We start from the raw sequence: 20852 nt of genomic DNA, 5'->3' as shown, positions 1-20852 counted from the left end.
CTTGGTCCAGGATGGGTGGGTTCGCCCTGTCCCCGGTCGCGCGCGCAGGCCGAGGGGCAGACGGCTGTTCCAAGCGGCGGGTGCGCGTCCCCGCGCGCCTTGTGTTCGTTTTGCAGAGCCAGCCTTCGGGGAGGTGAACCAGCTGGGAGGAGTGTTCGTGAACGGGAGGCCGCTGCCCAACGCCATCCGGCTTCGCATAGTGGAACTGGCCCAACTGGGCATCCGGCCGTGTGACATCAGCCGCCAGCTACGGGTCTCGCACGGCTGCGTCAGCAAGATCTTGGCGCGCTACAACGAGACTGGTTCAATCTTGCCAGGGGCTATCGGGGGTAGCAAGCCCCGGGTGACAACCCCCACCGTGGTGAAACACATCCGGACCTACAAGCAGAGGGACCCTGGCATCTTCGCCTGGGAAATCCGGGATCGCCTGCTGGCGGACGGCGTGTGCGACAAGTACAACGTGCCTTCGGTGAGCTCCATCAGCCGCATCCTGCGCAACAAGATCGGCAACCTGGCCCAGCAGAGCCACTACGACTCGTACAAGCAGCACCAACCAGCGCCGCAGCCCGCGCTGCCCTACAACCACATCTACTCTTACCCCAGCCCGATCACCGCCGCAGCCGCGAAGGTGCCCACGCCTCCCGGGGTGCCCGCCCTCCCGGGCTCGGTGGCCATGCCGCGCACCTGGCCCTCTTCGCACTCGGTCACCGACATCCTGGGCATCCGCTCCATCACAGACCAAGGTAAGGGCTCTGGGCCTGCGTGGGTTCGCCTGCAGCGCCCTAATCCCCTCCCCGACCCCCGCCCCCGCAATCGGGGTCCGGGTATCTGTGGCCTTCGGTCCAGCGTCTGTCCCACCACCTGAGGCTTTTTTCTTTGGAAACGTAAGGAGTCCTCCGGGGGGTGGGGTGGGAGGGGGTGCCCTGATCTCATTAACTTGAAACTCATGCCCTTCGTTTCCTTGCCACACACAGTCTCCTGCCTCATCTCAAACTACCAGACCCATAACATCCTCCCACCCCCAACACATGGTTCGCATTTTCCACCCACCCCCGCCCCCCGCCCGCGGCAGCTTCAGCCGGGCTCCCTTGCTTGGAGAGCTCGGCCCGGGCCGGACTTAGGGCGCAGCCGGCGAGGCCGGAGCAGGCGTGGGGCTGCGGGTTTCAGCCGCCGCTGCGGGCAGCTTGCTTGGGGATTAGAGGAGGCTGCGAGGAGTCGAGCACACTGTGGAAATTGCAGTGTGTTCGCCTTCTTGGATTCTGGCAATCAGGCCAAATTTGCTCAGGCAGAAAGTTCAAATGTCACCTAATTGGTTTCATTCTTATGCTTCACTTCATTTTCCTCGGAAACGGAGGTCCAGAAGTTACTACTTGTAACTTGCATGTAGTTCATTCCGGGACTAATTTTCTGCTTTATTTCTCTCTCTCTCTTTCTCTCTCCCTCCCTCTCTTTAATCTCTCTCTCTTTACCTTAACAGAGTGAAATAGATTTCTTACAAATGGCACCGACCAGTTCGGTGATGGAAATAAAATGCACCGCGATTCCACGCTGTCCTTTCTTCAATCTTTCTAGCTTTTCTCAGTGCCTTCCGCTTTTCTTTAGCGAACCCTCGGTCCAGGGGAATGCGAGTAGACATCTAGTTGTCCCCGTACGTTTTCAGCGGTGCCACCCCACTCTTTCTTTGCTGTCTCACCCCTGACCTAGCCGGGTCGCGAGTATTTTTTTTCTGCGTGGTCAGAACGATTCCCCGAGCCCTCCTGCCCAGTTGTGCTTCCGCAGGAGACCTGAGTTTATTTTCTTTTACTGCGTTGTTGAAAAAACGGCGTTAACTTGTTTCTTGGTAGGGAGAATTCCAAAAATGCAGAGATAGAGAACCTACCGTCTTAATTCCCAGCCTAAAGTTTAAAAAGCTCAGAGGAAAGTTAAATAGGAAAGGGGAAAAACTTCCTTTAATTATTTCCTGTATTTCTCCGTTGCCACCACATTGGCATAATTATCTCTTTATTAAGTAATTAAAGTTGAGCCCTTGATTTCCCATTTTCTCCTTTTCTGATTGTGAATTTACAAGATCTGTGTAAGAGCCCAGTTTTGTCTTACCGAAGGTGGTTGGAGCTTTAGTTGGAGAGAGGTTGCCCTTGATTTATAGGATAAACTGACCTCACTGACATTTAAAGGAAGCCCCTGTTCATGGGAAAGTGTGAGATCAGCAGAAATGGGGGCTCACAGGGGGATCTCAATTTCTTAAGATAACTTCAGGCTTGTGCCACCGTCTGCCTTTTGTCTGGGAAGGCAAAGAGAGACACACAGTTGTGGGCCAAAACACGATTTCCTGGTGCAAATAGGAATACAATCTAATTATTTGGAGAGGGGAGGCATAGTGGGGAAAAAAAAGACTGGCAGAGTTGAAAAGAAAACTTTTCTTCCCTAGGGATCCTACAGTCAGACCAAATGTCAGTTGGAAAAGTATTGGATTATGGAGAGGAGCAATTCTTCATTCTACATCTTGTTGATTCTGAATGCCAGCTTTAAACAACCTTGTTTCTAACAACTTTGTGACTATAATGTCTTCTATGAAATGATTGCCCCTTCGAAGCACTGTCAGATGGCAGTATTTAAAATCGAGTTACAGTGGCTTTGTCAAACATTGCTCTTCCACCGATAGGTCCCCAAACAAAAATAGACTGCTGGTGACCTTTCAATATCTTCTTAGAATTACACTAGGTCTCAAAGATGGCAGTGATTCAGTATGCATAACCCTAGGTGCCATGCTAATCACTTTACACCATATAGTTTTCTTTACCTCTCCATTAAGAACAGAAAGGATAACTTGTGAATTTATAAGATTCTTTTAAGAGCCCAGTTTTGTCTTTTTAACACTTAAATCTGCTTTCATTTTCTCAATCTATTTCCTTTTCTTTATTTCTTATATTAAACAAACAAACATCTCTCTCTATAACCCTGCCAGTGCCACTGCTGGCGTTTAGAGTGGCATCTGTAGGATTTATTTGAGTCATATGCACATCACCTTACATATTTAACGTGTAGAGATACAGCATAACGGGGTCGTATGGACACCCAGGGCAGAAAACTAATCAAATATTTCGCATGTGTATTGTGGGCATCGTTTAGTTATTTGTTTGCAAAGGACTTAATAGGACTTTTGTTCTGTCTATTGATACAGCTACCAGATCCTGACAGCGCAGTGAGCATTTTTCTGGCTGTCTCTGTGCACCAACACAGGAAGCCACAGGGCAGGACACTCCTCTCTCATTCCAGCCCGCACTAGTCCCAGATCTTTGTCAGTTCCCGGTCGGCCTTGGTTTAGGACTGGGGAGAATAGTGCATTCAACCTCAAGGGTTCTTTCTCTGATTTGGGAATCTCTGGGAAAACGCTGAGATTTCTTCCACTCGTTTCCCCGGGGGAGCGAGGAGAGGAGAAAATCAAAGGCTGGTTGAGAAAGAAAAAATTATCTTCCCGCAGGCGTGAGTGAAAGAACTTGGCGAGGCCTACTCCGAGGCGCGTAGCCATCCATCCAGGCCCGGGGCTGGAAACAGAGCAGGCCGCGGCTGGGCCCCGCGCTCGCGGGAGGGCAAGGGCAAGGGGCGGCCCGGGGGTCGGAGCCCGGGAGCTTTCCGGGCGCGGGTTCGGGCCTCACCTCGCGAGAGGGCGCGCGCTGGCCCTCCGGCCTGACGCCTTCTCCTCCTCCCCAGGAGTGAGCGACAGCTCCCCCTACCACAGCCCCAAGGTGGAGGAGTGGAGCAGCCTGGGCCGCAACAACTTCCCTGCCGCCGGCCCGCACGCGGTGAACGGGCTGGAGAAGGGAGCCTTGGAGCAGGAGGCCAAATACGGTCAGGTGAGGAGGCAAGGGCCGGGGCCGGGGGGTGGTGGGGGGTGGCGCGCCGTCCCTCGGTGCGAGCCTTTCTGAGCCTCGAACGAGGAGAGGGTCAGGCCGACGACCCGTCGCCGCCACGAGGGCGGGGACAAAGATTCCTCCCCGTGGCGCCCTGGGCCCTCGCGCGGCGGCTGCGCAAGGCGCGGGCCAGGGAGGTTCCTCTAGGCCGGATGGCGCGTGGAGGCGCCGGGAGGCCGTCCGTGCCAGGCTGCGGTTAACCAGGGAAGGAGCCACGGGCCGGACCGGGCGCCGGGAGCGGCCTCGGATGCCTCCTGCGCTCGCCAGCCGCGCGCCCCAAGGTCGGGGACAGCCGGGTCCTCACGCCCGGACATTTCCCGGTGGTGGCTGTCAGGGAACAGACGAGAGCGGGAAGAGGGGCAACAAGATAATCTTAATAAAGTTACCATTTCTCGATAAAAGGCCATGTCATTTCCCCAGGGAGAAACCTCACATTATAGGGACCGGCTGTGGACGGTTTACATTTTCTTTGCCCCTCGTCGTCCCTCCCCAACTCTCCAAAGGAAAACTTTAAAACACCGTGTTTTTATCCCGAGGAAAGCTAAGCAACTACTGCACAAAAGCTCGAGTTTTGAGGCTACATTCATCGCCACGTCAGAGTCCGGAGTTTAAAACGCTCGAACAAACAAACAAAAACCAATCTAAAGGCATCAGAAAGTTTCACGAGAGTTCATTTCATAATCCGAAACGTCAATTCCAAAGCTTCAGAAGTACCCAGTTTTCGTTTATTTTTATTTTTTTATTTTGGAGTCTTAAAACTTTTACGGTTTTCTTATCTGTCAAAATCAGCTTTTTAAATGAAATGAAACTGGTTACTTTTGTTCACTTGGAAAACATCCAAGTAGTTCTTTTCTCTAACAAACCCCATTTCCACTCCCTCTTCCCTTCTTTACTGTGTTAATACGGAGTTGGAATACTTTTAGTACCTCTTCCAAGGCAAATTGGCTATCACAGAAACCTAGAAGTAAGATCCCCTCTGTTTCTACTGTAAAGAATGCTGACAAGTTATAAGAAATTTGGTCATTTTCTTTTACAAAAGAGCCAGTGAATCCTAAGGAAGAGGCAACATAGTACAATGGTTAGGGACTCCAATCCCTGTCTTTTAAGCAAGTTATTTAACCTTTACATCATCTGTAAAATGAGGAAATAATAGTCCCAACCTCAAGAGATGTGAGGATTCGGTGACACAATGCAACCATATGGCACACAGTAAGCATTTGTCAAATATTACCTGTGGACATAAATGGAAATTAGAGATTGACTTTTAATAGCAAGCATTTTTTTTATCGAAATATGCTTTGTTCAGAGCTCAGTGAAAAAGTGTCAAGGTATTTTGTTATAAATGATAGGGTATATCTAAAGCATGGAGCAGAGTAGCAATCATTTAATAGGTGCTAATAATTTTTATTAGGCCATCATTTCTTAGAATAAGATTGTGAAGTACAGGCTTGAAAAATAATCTTCAATACTCACGTGTAAATGGTGTACCCAGTTTGTCTCATAATCCAAAAATATTTTATAGTTGTATCAATTTTGCTCCCTTGAATTATAGTTTTAGCTTTTAAACTTATTTAGAAATGGTTAATTTATGCACACATTAAAACTAAACTCGTAAAAATGTGAATAAACAAAACTGTTTCAAATTTACTTTGTATATTCTGAACATTAAAAATTGATTACATTTTATATTCTGAATATTAAATTACTAAATTCTCAGATTTATAAAAGCAAATCATTAAGAGAAATAATGGCCAATAAACATTGCTCTAAACACTTAAGAGAACAAGTTGAATTTTTTTACCCAGAAGAAAAAGTTGATTTATATTAAATTTATATTTGAAAAGTTCTTAATTGCAACATTAAACTAATTCAAATAATGTAAATTTTGAAAAACATGGAAAGGCTTCTAAGCATAATGGAAATCAGAGAGTACTCTATTATAATTATCAAAATAGTGCCTTGTGCTGAAGTCGTGTTAGGTAGGCACACAAATACAGACTATGTCGTTTTGGGGAGCAGTATTGGAATTTAGACACTGATTTCCTTGGGGACAAAATTATGCATTAATAGAACAAACATGAAAAGGTAAGGTGTATTGCATATTTATGTGCATCTCTCTTAGCAATATTCAAAGGGGAGCTTTATTTTTTAAAGTTCTTTTTCAAAACATAATCAGTATATTCTAGCTAAAACATAAACTCAGTAATGTTTTTCCTCCATTTGTACTATGAACAAACTTTGAAGGCCTTTGGTAAAAATATAAACAAGCATTTCTCAAAATTTTTGCACACACATTCAAGGCATTTATGATTGTTAATAAATAGTGCAGTATTATCTGATGCCAGTTTCATTTTAGCATTTAAAAAGAGAAACTAAGAATTCAGAGTCATAAGACTTAGAGCATAATACTTTCCCAGAAGATACCTGTGAAATTACCAAAGGGGCTGAACTGACAGCTGATTATAGGAACCTATTGATTACTATGATCTAGAGTTTCTTCTATTTTCAACTTACTGTAGACAAAAATACCTGGTTCCTAGTAATTAGAACCTTATGCACATTTCAGCTATATAGAGTCTTTTTTTTTTTTTACATGGACCGGCACTGGGAATCGAACCCAGGTCTCCTGCATGGCAGGCAAGAACTCTGCCTGCTGAGCCACCGTGGCCCACCCTGTCTTTTGTTTTTGAAACATTCTTAGAATATCAAACTTGTCTTAAACATTAATATTATATTGTAATTGATATATTACAGTGCCATTCAAAATTCCTCTAGGGATAGAGGAAAGAAGTTGCTTATTTTGGCTTTTTTTTCTCCCACATTTAATATTGGGTTAGAAATCGTTAATGTCATCTAATTCTAAATGGCAGTAATGTTCTCTAGTTCCTAAGGCTGGTTCTCTTCTGTTCAATGCCAAAAACTCCTATTGAACACAATCGTATAGCAAAAAAAATTCTACTGTATAGAGAAACATGGGGTTGGACTGTATCTATTCTTTTATGTGTTACTTAGCAAATTGGTACCTCATTTTATTTAAATGATTTATAAATAGTTGTATAATTCTTGAACAATTTTCTACAATTGGACATACTTTCTCAGGAAAAATATATTTTATATCTGGTACTTTAATAGTAATCTGAATGTTAGATTTATAAATGTTGAGTATCTTCATTTTTGGGTAGCATATGTTAGCTCAGGCAGCAACTTTAATATATCATTAGCTACAAATTGAGATGTCAGAAATGTAAACTAGTTTATAAATACTTGAATTAAAAAAAAAACTTGAATACTTTAGAAAAAGTAAGCTCCAAGTTAAATCGCAAAAATTGCTTCAGTTAGAGACATAAATTAACACAAAAGCCTTATTAACCACAATCATGAATGCAATTTTCTAGTGTATTATTTTAATAACTGGCTACCCTTGTAGACACATTTGTTTCAGGAAAATATAAATGAGGCAGCACTGAACTTTTCTTCATATCAAAATAAGTTAATAATTTTAAGTAATCTATAATTTTAAAGAGAATGAAATCTTAGGTCAATGTTAATGAGGAGTGTTTGAAATTAATTATGACAAATATTCTTTGATTTGGTTAACTTTTTTTGTGGGTATTAACTTTTTTTTTATTCAACATAACAATATACAAACACAAACATTCTTACCATGTGATCATTCCATTCTTGATATATAATCAATAACTCACAATATCATCATATAGTTGTATATTTATCATCATGATCATTTCTTAGAACATTTGCATCAATTCAGAAAAAAGAAATAAAAAAAACAGAAAAAAATTCATACATACCATACCCCTTACCCCTCCCTTTCGTTGATCACTAGCATTTCAATCTACTAAATTTACTTTAACATTTGTCCCCCCATTATTTATTCATTTTTAATCCGTATGTTTTACTCGTCTGTTGATAAGGTAGATAAAAGGAGCATCAGACACAAGGTTTTCACAATCACACAGTCACATTGCGAAAGCTGTATCATTATACAGTCATCTTCATGACTTCGTTAACTTTTAACCTGTAGTGTTTAAAAATAAAATTAATGATTATATACAGTAGAATGTGTTGAATAAAGTGCTAGTAAAAGTTAGTTAAAGCTTCATCCCTACATCGATTTTAATAACACTTGGAACCATAAAATTTAGAAAATTGTTTTTTAAAAAGCAGCTCTCCATTTCGTTGAGACATTTAGATCTTCAGTATGATAACTCAGCAAAATTAAGATCCTTTTGGATGAATGTTGAAACCATATTTGTAAACGTTCTTTCATCTTATCAGATTTGTGTTATCAGATCATTGCATACTAGATTGAGAAAGGAAGAATAACAGTCAGAAAAATGATTTTAGAAAAAAAGAGAGAGAAAACCTTGCTTATTTGCAGATTCTCATCTTTTTCTTACTTATGATAATGAAGTTGAAATTCTAGGTGAAGCACATATCTATTTATGGCATAATCTACTTTATTATATAGCCAAGTTAACTCATTTTATCATAAGGGGGACCATGTGGAGCTGGTGGTGGATGAAAGATTTTGGGTAGAGAGTCTGGCACTGCTATTTGAATTTTCTTCAGGAGAAAACTGGTGAGTAGATTATCCCAGAATTTAAAGGATAGTCTACAACCTCTAACTGTCAGACAGTTGTCATAATTTTTTTTTTTTTTTTTTTTTTTTTTTTTGTGGTCACAAGTGTTTGGGTGCGAATGTATTTCCCTTTTCTCTGGGGGGAATTAATGGAACCATAAATCAAATAATGAAATGGCTAGGTTAGAACTTTTATTTACTGTTTTCAACAGCTTTGTTCATTTTGCTTACTTAAGTGTAACGCTTGTTCTGTGGTGAACGGTGGATAGCATTTTATTTTTATTTTTAAAGTAAGAGTATCACATCTTTTGCTTTTACAAACCTGAACTAACGTAGGTTCACAAATACTTATGAGATACCAGTGATGTGTCCCATCTTGTGGGGATACTTGATGATTACGGCAAGTCCCTGTCCTCAAACAGTTTACCATCTAGCCCTCTGCCAAAACAGCTTCTCAACAGATTCGCCCAAGTTGTTTTCTGAAAACTGCCAATTCTACATTTCTAACACTTTAGAACAAGTCAAACAAAAACTCCTGTTCATATTCATTCTGGTAATAACCTGTATTAGAGATGCATTGCATCTCCTGTGTTTTTTTTTCCAATTTCCTTTACTGTCAGTGGAATGAAATCTATATTTTTGTAAAAAAAAAAAATTCAACAAAGCAAGGAACTTATTTTTTCCAGAGAATACAATTTGGTCTGTTTTACTTTATATTAGTAAATCTCATTCTCAAAAGTAGGTAGAATATACTTTGCGTCAGCGATGACCCTTGTACAGTCCTTAGAGAAAAGAATTCTTATTGGCTTTAATGGAAGATCCACATGAAAAAAAGGGGTTGATGGATTGAGCCCTTATTTATGGAATCTTTAGGTAAAGTCATTTTCAAAACGGAGATTTCCATTACATGCCCATTGCTGGGGTTTCATTTGGAAAATTTGTTTACTCTTCCCTGGGGATTCCATATGTTGGTTGATTTATAAATCATATTTACAATCCAATTAAATAGAGTAATTTGGCATGTTTGCTCCCACTATATTTATGGTGTACATTTGGTAGTCTCTACTCAGCCTAACTAGCTTTTCAGATTAATTACATGCCCTTCACTGAAAACATTAAACAGATTTGGGAAGTTTAAGTCATGTACTCTTGTACTGGAAAGAATAAACAAACATTAGTGCTACCTGTACTTGTTTTCCTTTGCGGTGGAAAATTTTACTCTTTCAGTGATTCGCTTCATAAATAACAATTATTTTAGCCAGTAGAGATTTATATCTTTTACTAATGCTATGTTTCAAAATTAATGGTGAGAAAATTGTGTTTATTGAGTTACCAGAATGACTGGATAGTGAAGGTAGTAAGAGACAGGTATATTTTAAAGCACATATGTTCTCTCATCTTGCTTTCACCATTTTTCTAATCTTCTAAATCTGAACTTTAAAAGGAAAAACTAAAATTAAGGCAATTCCCCCCCCAAAAAAACTAGGTCAGAATTTACCTGAGGGAAGGCTAAGAACTAGTTTTATACTATTTAAGGTTAAAGATTTCTGTCTTTTTTTTCTTCTTCAGCAAACACTAGCCTTTCCTTGCCTTCTTCACAAGAAGAGGCTAATCCTGTCAGAGCTTCTTTCCTATTCTCCTTTCCTGCAATACAGAGGGGATTGCATCAGAAAAATGACTCTAAATACTTTGTGGCTTTTAAAGAACTTTGAAGTATTTAATCCTAATGAATAAGAATAACTTTAAAGCAAGTTTGGTACCTCAAGTATGAGAAATAGGGCAAATATGGAAGAAATTAGCAATATTTTTTTATACTTGAGAAACGAATGTAGTCATGGAATAAGTAAACCATTTGAAGGTAATGCAGGCCTATATCCAATGTCCTGCCTCTCCCCAAATGCCAGGAGAGTTATCTAAGATGACAGACCAATCCAGTATGGTTTCTTGGTGGTACATATTCCAGGAGGAAAATCTCTGGGCAAAAAGAAGTGGGTCCATGTAAGTGGATTGTGGACATTGCAACAGAACAGCCAAAGACCCTCAAATAAAAGGGATACATCGAGAAGCAGTAAGAGAGATCTCAAGGACAAGAGTGTTAGGAGAGGAAAGGGAAAGGGATAAAGCCAGTATTTCAGAGAGAGCTGTAATTTTGGATGATAGAAAAAATACAAAGAAAAACGAATGGGTAGGAAAAATTAAATTGTAATGAAAAATAGTAACTCCCCAACAGATTTTCTCTGCTAACTAGAACATTGCTTCTGTCATGTATAATATGACATCTTTTAACCTTGTGCACTGATAAAATGTTCAGCAAAACTTTTAATTATTTTAAAATTAATTTTCACCTCCCCATTTCCTTATTATTATTTTTTAATTTTAGGTAAGCACCACTGTTAATAGTATAAAATACTAACTAATGCTAGAATGGGAGGGGCCGAATATAGATGTGAATACCTCTCCATAATTGAATGGAAATGATTCCTTTTCCAAACTAATTTCTCATAGGTTACTGGGGAAAAATGAATAAAAATGACCAGAACTGTAACCTCTATGCCATGCTAGATTTCTTCTGCAATTTGATAATTTTTTATCTTGATAGTCATCTCCTAAGAGTCTTAATGTGTGTCTCCTTTGAGAAAGAATTAGTTTGAGATTAAATTATGTCTGTCTTTTAATTATCCTGGAAAATCAGCATGGAAATGCGATCTAGGACCCGGTATCAGACAGGGGTGATAAACTTTTTTTTTTTTAACACCACTCCACTGGCTTGCCAATTGGTCTTGGATAAACGGCTAAATCCCCTCACCCATATTCAAGTGTATAAAAGAAGATAAGATTTCACTTGTACTTAGTAGTGTTGTGCAATGACTTCTTTGTTTAAAAATACAGCAGAACCTTTTGGGACCCTTGAAATACATTTTAATTTCAGTTTGTTATTATGTTGTACTCACTATATGTTATTTTGTAATTATTATAAATTCAATAATTTATAATGGACTATAGTTGATTAATTCTCACTATTCAGTAAAATATATTGGATATTTCTTGGTGCCTGGGACGTAGGACATACTCAAGAAAACTTAAGGTGTTTGATTATACAGACTGAGGACACAGGCTATCCTCTCTACTATCATTCTTATTTTGTCAGAAATCCATGAGTAATGTTAAATCATATCCGTGTAGCCATACTGCAACCTATTTATCCATTCTGCTCTGAGAATATAGTTTTTGAGACCTCACTGTCACATTCTCATAGATGTGTGAGTGAAAATAATAACCAAATAAATTAGGAAACAATTTGTTGCAATTGAATTTGAAAAAGCATTTAATTAACATATATCTGACTTACCTAACTCTAAGGATTAAGTTGGTTTTCCTAGTAGTTAAGTCTATTTTTTACATCATGTTTCATTAGGAAATACATTGATATGTTATTTCGTGTGCACCACCACCAGGAAACAGGATTTACTCTTTATTCCTGAATAATGCAGAAGTTGAGGGGCAAAATTAAGTTACTTGAAGAAGGATGCCGAGTGTTCATGCCAGAATCAGGATTAGAAATCAGGGTGTTTTTGGTGTTGTTAATAGTAACGATACCAACAGTAATTTATCGGATGCCAAGAGAGCACTGGTTTCTTGAGAGGCTTGCCTGCCAGAACTGCTGCATTTTGTTTGCAAACTAATATTTTACATTTAAATTCACTTCAAGAGATTTACACATGTGGCTTTTAAAAATTCACATCACAGGAACCAAAAACGTTTCCAATTTCAAAATAATGCATATGCAGTTCATTTATATTCCAATAGATGGTTTTCTTTCTGATAAAATAGCTCTGTCTGGAAAAAATATCCCCAATGTTCATCAAAAACCCTTACAAAACAAATTGCCTGGTTTTCACGTCCTTTGTCCAACAGGCATTTTCAACATGACATTAAAAAATACAGCCCATATTTTATTTAATAAAGGTTGGGCTCATTTGAGTTTCCACTGCGATAGCCCAAGTTCTCTGTCCTTCTCTCCTGGAAATCACAGCTACGCCAGGCCCTTCACAAATGCCTCTACCAAAGAGCCAGATACAGGGACGGTTGACAAAGGCAGTGTGTATAGCTGAGCACATTTTACGAGTATTTCATCATTATTTCTTCTTTCTTCCTCCTGCATCTCCATCCTATACTTTCAAACAGCAAAAGGAAATACCGTAAATCTCACTGCCTCCTCAGAACCTTTGTGGAAAGACTAGTACCTTACCTTTTGGCGTAATGCTTAAGTAGCTAGACTGTGTCTTTGGAATATAATTAAGGGCAAATCTAAAAACCGAATCAGAAAGCAGGGTCAGAGCATGATTAGCTTACTCAGAACTTGCATTCTGCTTCTTCCTAAGGATCTGTGAAAAGTCAACTACCGGAAAGTGATTATTTTTCACCTCTTCTCTCTCCCTGCTCCTCTCAGGCACCAAATGGTCTCCCAGCTGTGAGCAGTTTTGTGTCAGCATCCAGCATGGCTCCTTACCCTAGCCCGGCCCAAGTGTCGCCTTACATGACCTACAGCGCTGCTCCTTCTGGTTACGTTGCTGGACCGGGGTGGCAGCATGCCGGCGGCACCCCGCTTTCCCCCCACAACTGTGACATTCCCCCGTCGCTGGCGTTCAAGGGAATGCAGGCAGCCAGAGAAGGTAGTCACTCCGTCACGGCCTCCGCGCTCTGATGGGAAATTCCATCTCCGGCAGCTTTACCAGGTCCCCCTCTTAGCACTTCCCCTCCTCCCAGGTCTTAGACCCCTCCCCTCCTGCCCTCCAACCCTCCTGCCTGAGAGCTGGCTTTACAGACTCACCTCCTTTGTGCCGATGACACTTAAATATTTCTTGCCGTAACTCCTCTCTCCCAGGAAACCTGACCTGACTTTAGGATTTAAAAGCAAGAGCAACGTGAACGATTGAATGAGGCATTTGGGTTGCCCACACACTGTTTTAATGTAGTGAAGAAACCTGCACCCCTCAAAGGGCTTAAGGAACTTTTTAAACTAGTCTTTGGTAAAACCACACATGTATATTTATTCTAAATCAACCTGAACTTTTGAAACGTGCAATTGTTGAGATTTTGCAAAATCAATAAAGAAAATACATATAGAGAAAAGGTATGTTACACCCTCTAATCAAATAAGGTAACCAAGTAAGCCTTAATTTGTCATTAGGAAATCAATCAATAATTGACTTATTCCAGTGATCCTTTGTTTATTTCTAAGAGATGACCTATTTTGTTGAAAAATATATACAGAATCTAATCAATATCTGAATTTAGCTCCTCCTGGTGTTTTGACTTGGTTCCAAATACAACGATGTTTATATTTTCTATTAGTTTGTAAATATAGACTCTGGATGGCATTTGTGTTTTCATTTTACAAAACATCCCTCCCCCCAATATATAGTTTTCTTCTTTTTGCAAAGGTGACTTTCTGGCAATGTCTTTTCTGTTTGGTGGTGGGCTGCTCGGGCTTCTGGACCTGGACTTGCCCCCAATTTTGTGTGTGCAGTGAAGGCTTCAACATCTCATGAAGGACATTTCTTTCTACGGTAGAGGACTAAAAAAAAAAAAAGAAAATAAAAAAACAACCCCGATAAGACAAGCCAGATTCCCATTTTGTATCCTAATGAGAAAACACACATGCCAAACACATAAAGACACGAGGTGGAAAAGATCAGAAGAAGGCGGCTCTAAAGGAAGTCACTTAGAAACTTAAGTTTAATGTGAAATGCTTTGCAAAGACACTTAAAATGAACTTTTTGTTAAGACAACCACTGTGAAACTAAATTGTACTGTTTTGTTGGCTTACCTGTGTGTTCAGCAATCTCAGCCCCAAATTATGTTGTAATTTAAGGAAAATGGAAAATTCTGCTCTAATGAATGTAAAAATGGCTTGCTGTGAAGTTTACATTGTTGTACAGAAGCATGTTTCACGTGTAGGTAAACTGGTGGTGGTATTAGAAATACAAATGCTATTTAATTTTATCAAATTCCCTTTATTCATTTTTGGAGTTATAGGACACAGTTTAACTGATAAATCTTTCCAGACCAATTTATTTCCCCCTTTAATGTTAATAATAGAGCTGTGGGATATGTGTGTGTGAGCGTGTGATTATGTGTTGTATTTTAAAACAACTGATTTTCTTGGGCAAAATTCTACAGTTTTTTATCTTCTGCTTAGAAAGTTTGTCCTTTCTCGGCAATATAGGCTTGAAAATACATTTAAAAAATCGATACAGTTCATCTATTGGGATATTAATATATTATGTTTTTTTGGTATTAATTCTGTGCAATAACTAGAAGGGCACATCACTAGAAATGAATGTTAAAGATGCATTCATTACTTGATTTTTATTTCTTCCTATCTGTGCTGTGCACAGCCAACATGGCAATCCAGTTCCACCACATTGGTTTCATGGCTTCATTTAAAACTCAGATGGCTAGATTAGCTAGTGAGGTTTTCAAATCACTAGGATATAAACAGTAAGCAGATTTCTGACACACAAGTTATGTTCAAGGGACTGCTTTTTTCAAGCAGCAGATATCTTCTGGAGAGCTTTGAACTGCATTTATTTCTAAAGCAACTGAAATTCAGTGCTGCAAACAGAGGATTATAACTTCAGGAGAATAAGCAGAAGCAACAGATGAACTCTCAGGGCCATAGTCTTCTTTGATCTTGTAAAACTCCATGACATCTGGAGTTCCCAGTCTGGTGAGAAAAGAGACTAATAAATCGAATGGAGCAATGGGATCAGTTCAATATTTTGGTTGAGAATTTAAAACCGTATCGTACAGGGACTCTCCTGCCATCCAGAAAACTTGACATAAGGCACAGAATTACTCCTTATCAAATGTTTTACGGTGGCTCTAGAGGCCTTTTAAAAGTATCAATTGTATGGGAACACAACTAAAAGTTATTTTCTTTAAGTTAAGAAATATCTTGTTATTGTGATATTTATAATTTTTTTCTAGTTCTTGTGTTTAAAAAAATCGATTATGAATGGCATTGAGGTTTTCTTTTCTTTTTTTCCTCCTAAGTCTTTTTTTAACAACAGTGAATTCCCATGGAGTAAATTTAAAAAAGGAAACAGAAAGCTCAGATGCAATTTGCTATTCAAAGCAAATTATGATTTAACGCCACTTTTAAAAATCAGGTTAGGACAATGGGATGGGATGTGGGTTGAGACTGTCATATTTTTAAAAAAATTATTGTTTAATGTTGACTCATCTCCTCTGTTTCTTGGAAGGTAAAAGTGTTTTTAAGCTGGCAAATGCACTCGTCAGAGATCCTTTTTCATCCTATCCACATGGAGAGGTTGAAGGTTCAATTTCATGGCCTCAATGCAGCCAGTGCTCTCTCACACAGGTTGCGGGAATGTTACCTGCAAGGATAGTCTGCAGCTGTACAGCGTACACACGTTTTTATTTCTCTTAGTTTTTCTGCTTTTAATGACCCTCTTATTGAATATTGGGCTAAAATATAAATTAAAAAACACGTTGGAAAGGATGTACAACAGAAGGCTGTGTATGTATATACAGTATGTCAAAAAGCCTTTTATTTTTATACTCAAATGCTCTAAATTAATAAAATGTAATAATTATCATGTTATCTTTTACTTTTTATTTTCAAAATGCTTTACTGAAATATTGTTATAGTAGAAATATCCCGTAATAGTAGCTAAGAACAGGTGTCATCTGGAACATGCAGAAATTTTTGTTGACTTTAGCTATGGAGGCAGCATCATTTCAGAGTGCAGATATAAAAGCTAGTGTGATTTTTTTGGAATGCATGTTAGTACAGGAATCCTTGGAAATGCTAAGAATGTAATTCTATTTTAAAACATTTTCTCTTCATAATACATATTTTAACATTGCAGACAGCAGACTTCACACCTGAACTGTCACTTAAAACTACTAACCTGGAAATGTAGTTGTACTCTACATATTTTTCTTAAGAATGGCATAGTTCTGAGCGAAGGTATTTTGGATGCAAATGCAGACATCACAAATGGGCTGAAGGAGGGATTTCAGTTTATGGTTTAACATGAAAAAATTTCAGCAACAAAACTTGTACTCAAAGGGAACTTACATGAAGGGAAGTAGTTTAATATAATTTCATGTTTTCCACTTGTAAAATAAGACTTAACATATCATTACAAATATGACCTGTTTTAAACAACAATTTGAAATATAAAATAGATTTAAGAAAATATCACTGATATGTGTATTAGTATTAAAGAAAACCAACAAATTTACATTCCTAATGTAATACTCATAAAAAATAAACATTTTAAAAAGGCCATTTTAGTTCACTTAAAAAAATTTTCCTTGTGACCTTTAAATATTATCTATGGAAGAATTTAATTCCTTTTGACAACTTTAAATTTTGGCTTAAAATTTTTTTTATCCAGTCTTTCGTTGTATAATTCTTAAAGAATTGGCTACAGAGTGATTTATTTTCAAGAATTTACTTTAAGCACTTCTTACTTTAAGCACTTCTTGACCTCTCAGAAAAAAATAATTATCAATACAATGAATTTTCAATGTGAAGAAGTGTAAGATGAATTTATGTCACAAAACTTACATTCCTTTTATAAAATAGATCTGATTTCTGTTATTCTTCTATATTCAGTTTACACATTTTGTGGATTCATATTATTTTCCTTCTCACAGCTTTAAGTATCAACCTTAATTTGTCTAGAGATTTTTTAAAGTATCAAATATGTGTTTTTCTGAGCAAATGTTTTCCCCTTTATAATTGCACGCCTAGGTTAGCTGACCAATATTCTTTCCTTGTCATGATGCTACATAGCAATTGTCCGTTATCTCAAGGGGAAAAACACTTCATAGGCAATCACCAGTTCTCCTGAAGCCATGAATAGGTGTACTCGTAAACCAGCAGCATCACCGCACCACCTAGAAAAGGAAAGACCTCGAGGTTTATCATAAATCCTGTCGAAAATTATCATCTTTCCCAGGAGCTTCTGAATCCACGAATCCCATAAAACCTTTCAAGCAGAGGCTGTCCATAATTACGAGTTCTCCAGCTCCAATACGTGTGTGTGTGTGTGTGAGTGTGTGTATACACACAGCTATTGTGGAAAATTCTTAGGGTAAAAATCAAGACCATCTTGAGTTTTCAAATACATTTTTTCCCATGAGTTTCTATAACTTTCATCATTTCTCATCAGATTCCTTTTCAGGCGCTTGTAATTTTTAAAAGTAAATAAATATAGACATATTTAGTCATGTAAGGGCCTGTGGCTTTCTCGTGAACAGAAACCTTCAGATTCTTCATATGTAGGCAAAGGATTTATCTTTTTCAGTCCATAATTAGCATTGTCTTAGTCCCATTCAACAAGGAAATCCCTAAAGTGGTGCTTGACCGATGAGTCTGGTTTTCTCTTAGAGCTTTGCAAGCTGGATTTGCAATGTGAAAAATAGCTTCCAAATATTAAAAAAATCTGATTTCAAAACTTAAACAAAAGGAGGTTGAAAGCTAGCTTTCATTCCTTTTATCTGTGTTGGATCTATATGGATTGAACTTGAAAATTTGTTCATGGGGGTTGGGTGGCTTGATACCACAATTTGTCATGGAAGAGAAGAATTATAAAACTGATTGCAAAGAGGCTTGCTATGCAGTATGTTGAATATGACACAAGAAAACAGGCACAGAGATTGCTGCATACCTATCCATTGGGAGAAATATTTGAATATGGATAATTTTGTGTTCTATCTGATGCCGTAATAGTGCTTGTCCCATCACCCTTAGGATTATCTATCTTTCATGTCTAACCGTGAAAAAGATCACAAAATCAAGATGTGGATGAATATCCTGAGCACAACATAGAGAAGACTTGGCTGCCTGAGTAGAAGACTGACTCCTCACAGGAAGAAATAGAACTTGATTTTGATCTTAGTTATTTTGTACATGCTGCCATATGCTTTTTTTTTTTTTTAAATCACAGGCTGCACATGTTTGTGTAACCATATACCTAAGATAATTATCAGCCTGTAATTTTCATTTTTAACCCATGACGAAGCAGTTTTATTAGAACCCTCTCAGCTGCTAAAGCCTTCTTAGAGCTCATGCAAACACAAAGGGACGCACTGCATGGAGCTGGTGTATGTTCTCAGTTGCTGCTTTTACTTTTTACAATGTAAGACAAAGACACTCAGAATTATTAGTTTTTGGCCAAGTGATATTAGGAGTTTAAACCACAAACTTCGAGTTTCTCATTTTGTGGAGGCATCTGATTGTTTGTCACACAGAACTGTTCCAAAAATAAGGTGGGAGTTAGGTTGAATGTATCTCTAGAATGAAGAGTGAAAATTCCAGGTTTACCTTTCTTTCCCAACTTTTTTTTTTAATCTTAACCATAACTCAAAAGCATTACCTTTCTATTTTTTGTTTCCTCTGAGGTTGCACATTTGGAATGAGAGTAGAGGCCAATCCTTGAATGAGGTTTCTAGTTATTTTTAGTTTTATTTAGCCTGGACTGAAAGTCCACAACAAGGCTTTTCATTGGGTTTAACACGGTAGCAATTGATAACACCTCATGCAAAAACATTTTGAAAGCCAACCAAACATTTGCAAGCCCATAACAAAATTTGGGGTCAGATTTTATTTAGGAGTTTTGGATTGAAGTTCCAGGCTATTATCATTTTAGCTAAACTTTCTCTGGTCCCTACCCTTTTTAGGTCTGTCCCCTTCTGGTTTAGGGCCAGGCCTATGATTTTCTCTAATACTAGGTCTACCAGTAGGTTTTTACTGTGCGGTGAAGGAAAATGCCATATACTTACAGGGATGCATAAAATCCCCAGTGTTCTTTATTATGCTGTGTAGGAAAATCTCTATTTATCCTTTCATGTCTAACTGTGTGAAAAATATTACAAAATTAAATGTGGACAAATATTGATCTTAAGGATAACTGGGCCAATGACTAATAGAAGGAAGGCCTGAATCTCAAACACAAAACAAATGCTTAAAAGTCTAGAAGACTAGGACAGATGCATTGGGAATCGTGGAAATGTTTTCTAAGTATATGACGTGTGAACAATTCACCAGCTCTAATGTACAGACTATGATTCTACAGCTCAGGCTGGTAGGAATGCCTAAAGGTAAATGTGCAGGTGTCTTGAGTATGATGGTGGGGGAGGTGGATGTTGACGTGGAGAGGAAAGAACAGGAAAGGGAGAGAGCAGTGGAGTGCGAGAAGGTTCTGGGAAAAAAGATTACCAGTATGTCTAAGTAGGTGAATGTGGCATGGTAAAAAATATATGTGTGGTCTAAGGCATACTTTCGTACTTAATCCAAGGCTATTTATAATCCGAGACTATTTGCCCAGGCAATTGAATCTATAGCAGTTACTTTCTTATCTATTTACATAGAGCAGCTAACCCTCCCTGTGGGAATAGCAGCCGGTTTTTGTGGCTAGCGCCCTGGGCTGAGGCCCTGAGCCAGACGCCTCCTGCTGACTGAGGCTGGGAAAGGTGAGCACCAGGCTCTGGCTTCACCATAAGTGACTGTGAAGTGACAGTGAAGACAGATGGCGTTCGCTGCTGGTGGAGGCAAGTCTTCCCTTTCTCTTTTTGAAAGGAAGCTGAGGCAGGAGCAAGAATGAACTAGGAAACACAAAGAAAATTTCATTGGGCTTGTCCTTCACTCAATGAAAATTGTCCACTTGAGCAAGAAGCCACCATATATCCCTGTAATCGCTCAAATGCCAACTGGCCAGGGTTACTTTCCTGTTGACTTAAGCTGAGGTTTGGCTTCTATCAGCTTCCAGCAAAGTCATAAATAGTAATTTATAAACAGAGGTGGAGCATTTTTAATGGACGCCTTCAATATCCTGAATACCGACAGCAACTTTATAATCCAAGGTTTCTATCTTTTGCAGTGTGGTAAACTTTTATTGTGTTGTTGATAGACACAAATAAAAAAGAGATACTAGAACAGTAAAGCAAGAAGGATATAAATAATAAAAACATCATTACCTGGCCCAAGTCTCATAATCTTGGGAATCAAGCCTTTGTACAAAGCTAAAAACCTACATCCGGAAAGAAAAGAACATTCTTATTCTGAAAATATAACTCAAACTGTATTTCAGTTTTATTGAGATGCTAGCCAACCATATACCAAGAAAATTATTTGAAATCACATACATTCCCAAACCAGAAGGTATCTGGCTTAGTTTTCCCTGCAGCAAATTGGACAAGGGGAAAGAGTTAATTCTTCATTACCCAAGCTGTGCTGATGTTGTCCAATCAGAAATAAGACTTTCATCAGCAAGATGGTTTTTACTTTTAAGATGGGTTTT

The 20852-nt window shown here is 38.9% G+C and overlaps 2 protein-coding genes across 5 annotated transcripts in view; one reads left to right on the top strand and one right to left on the bottom strand.

The window, feature by feature from the left end:
* Positions 1–20852, top strand: part of PAX9 (paired box 9) — a 44290-nt gene that overhangs the window by 8612 nt on the left and 14826 nt on the right. For 2 of the 4 annotated variants that reach the window (XR_013162187.1, XM_077126920.1), the window contains exons 3-5: positions 117–743; positions 3712–3854; positions 12962–13184. Coding sequence is in view for 2 of the 4 variants with exons in the window: in XM_077126920.1 (XP_076983035.1) it covers positions 117–743; positions 3712–3854; positions 12962–13184 (993 nt within the window). In the remaining 2 variants the exon portion in view is untranslated. Of the gene's footprint in view, positions 1–116; positions 744–3711; positions 3855–12961; positions 16134–20852 lie in introns of those variants that run through there. The other 2 variants (XM_077126922.1, XR_013162188.1) reach the window with 2 other exon arrangements.
* SLC25A21 (solute carrier family 25 member 21) overlaps positions 15551–20852 on the bottom strand; it is a 462293-nt gene continuing 456991 nt past the window's right edge. Inside the window, exons 9-10 of the mRNA XM_077126923.1 lie at positions 20530–20582; positions 15551–17448 (exon numbers count right to left, since the gene is read on the bottom strand). Coding sequence (XP_076983038.1) covers positions 17387–17448; positions 20530–20582 — 115 coding nt within the window. The 3' untranslated portion in view covers positions 15551–17386. The remainder of the gene's footprint in view (positions 17449–20529; positions 20583–20852) is intronic.

Source organism: Tamandua tetradactyla, chromosome 14, assembly GCF_023851605.1.
Source record: "Tamandua tetradactyla isolate mTamTet1 chromosome 14, mTamTet1.pri, whole genome shotgun sequence".
Taxonomy (NCBI): Eukaryota; Metazoa; Chordata; class Mammalia; order Pilosa; family Myrmecophagidae; genus Tamandua; species Tamandua tetradactyla.
The sequence above is the reverse complement of the archived record's forward strand: the minus strand, read 5'-3'. Positions and strand labels throughout refer to the sequence as shown.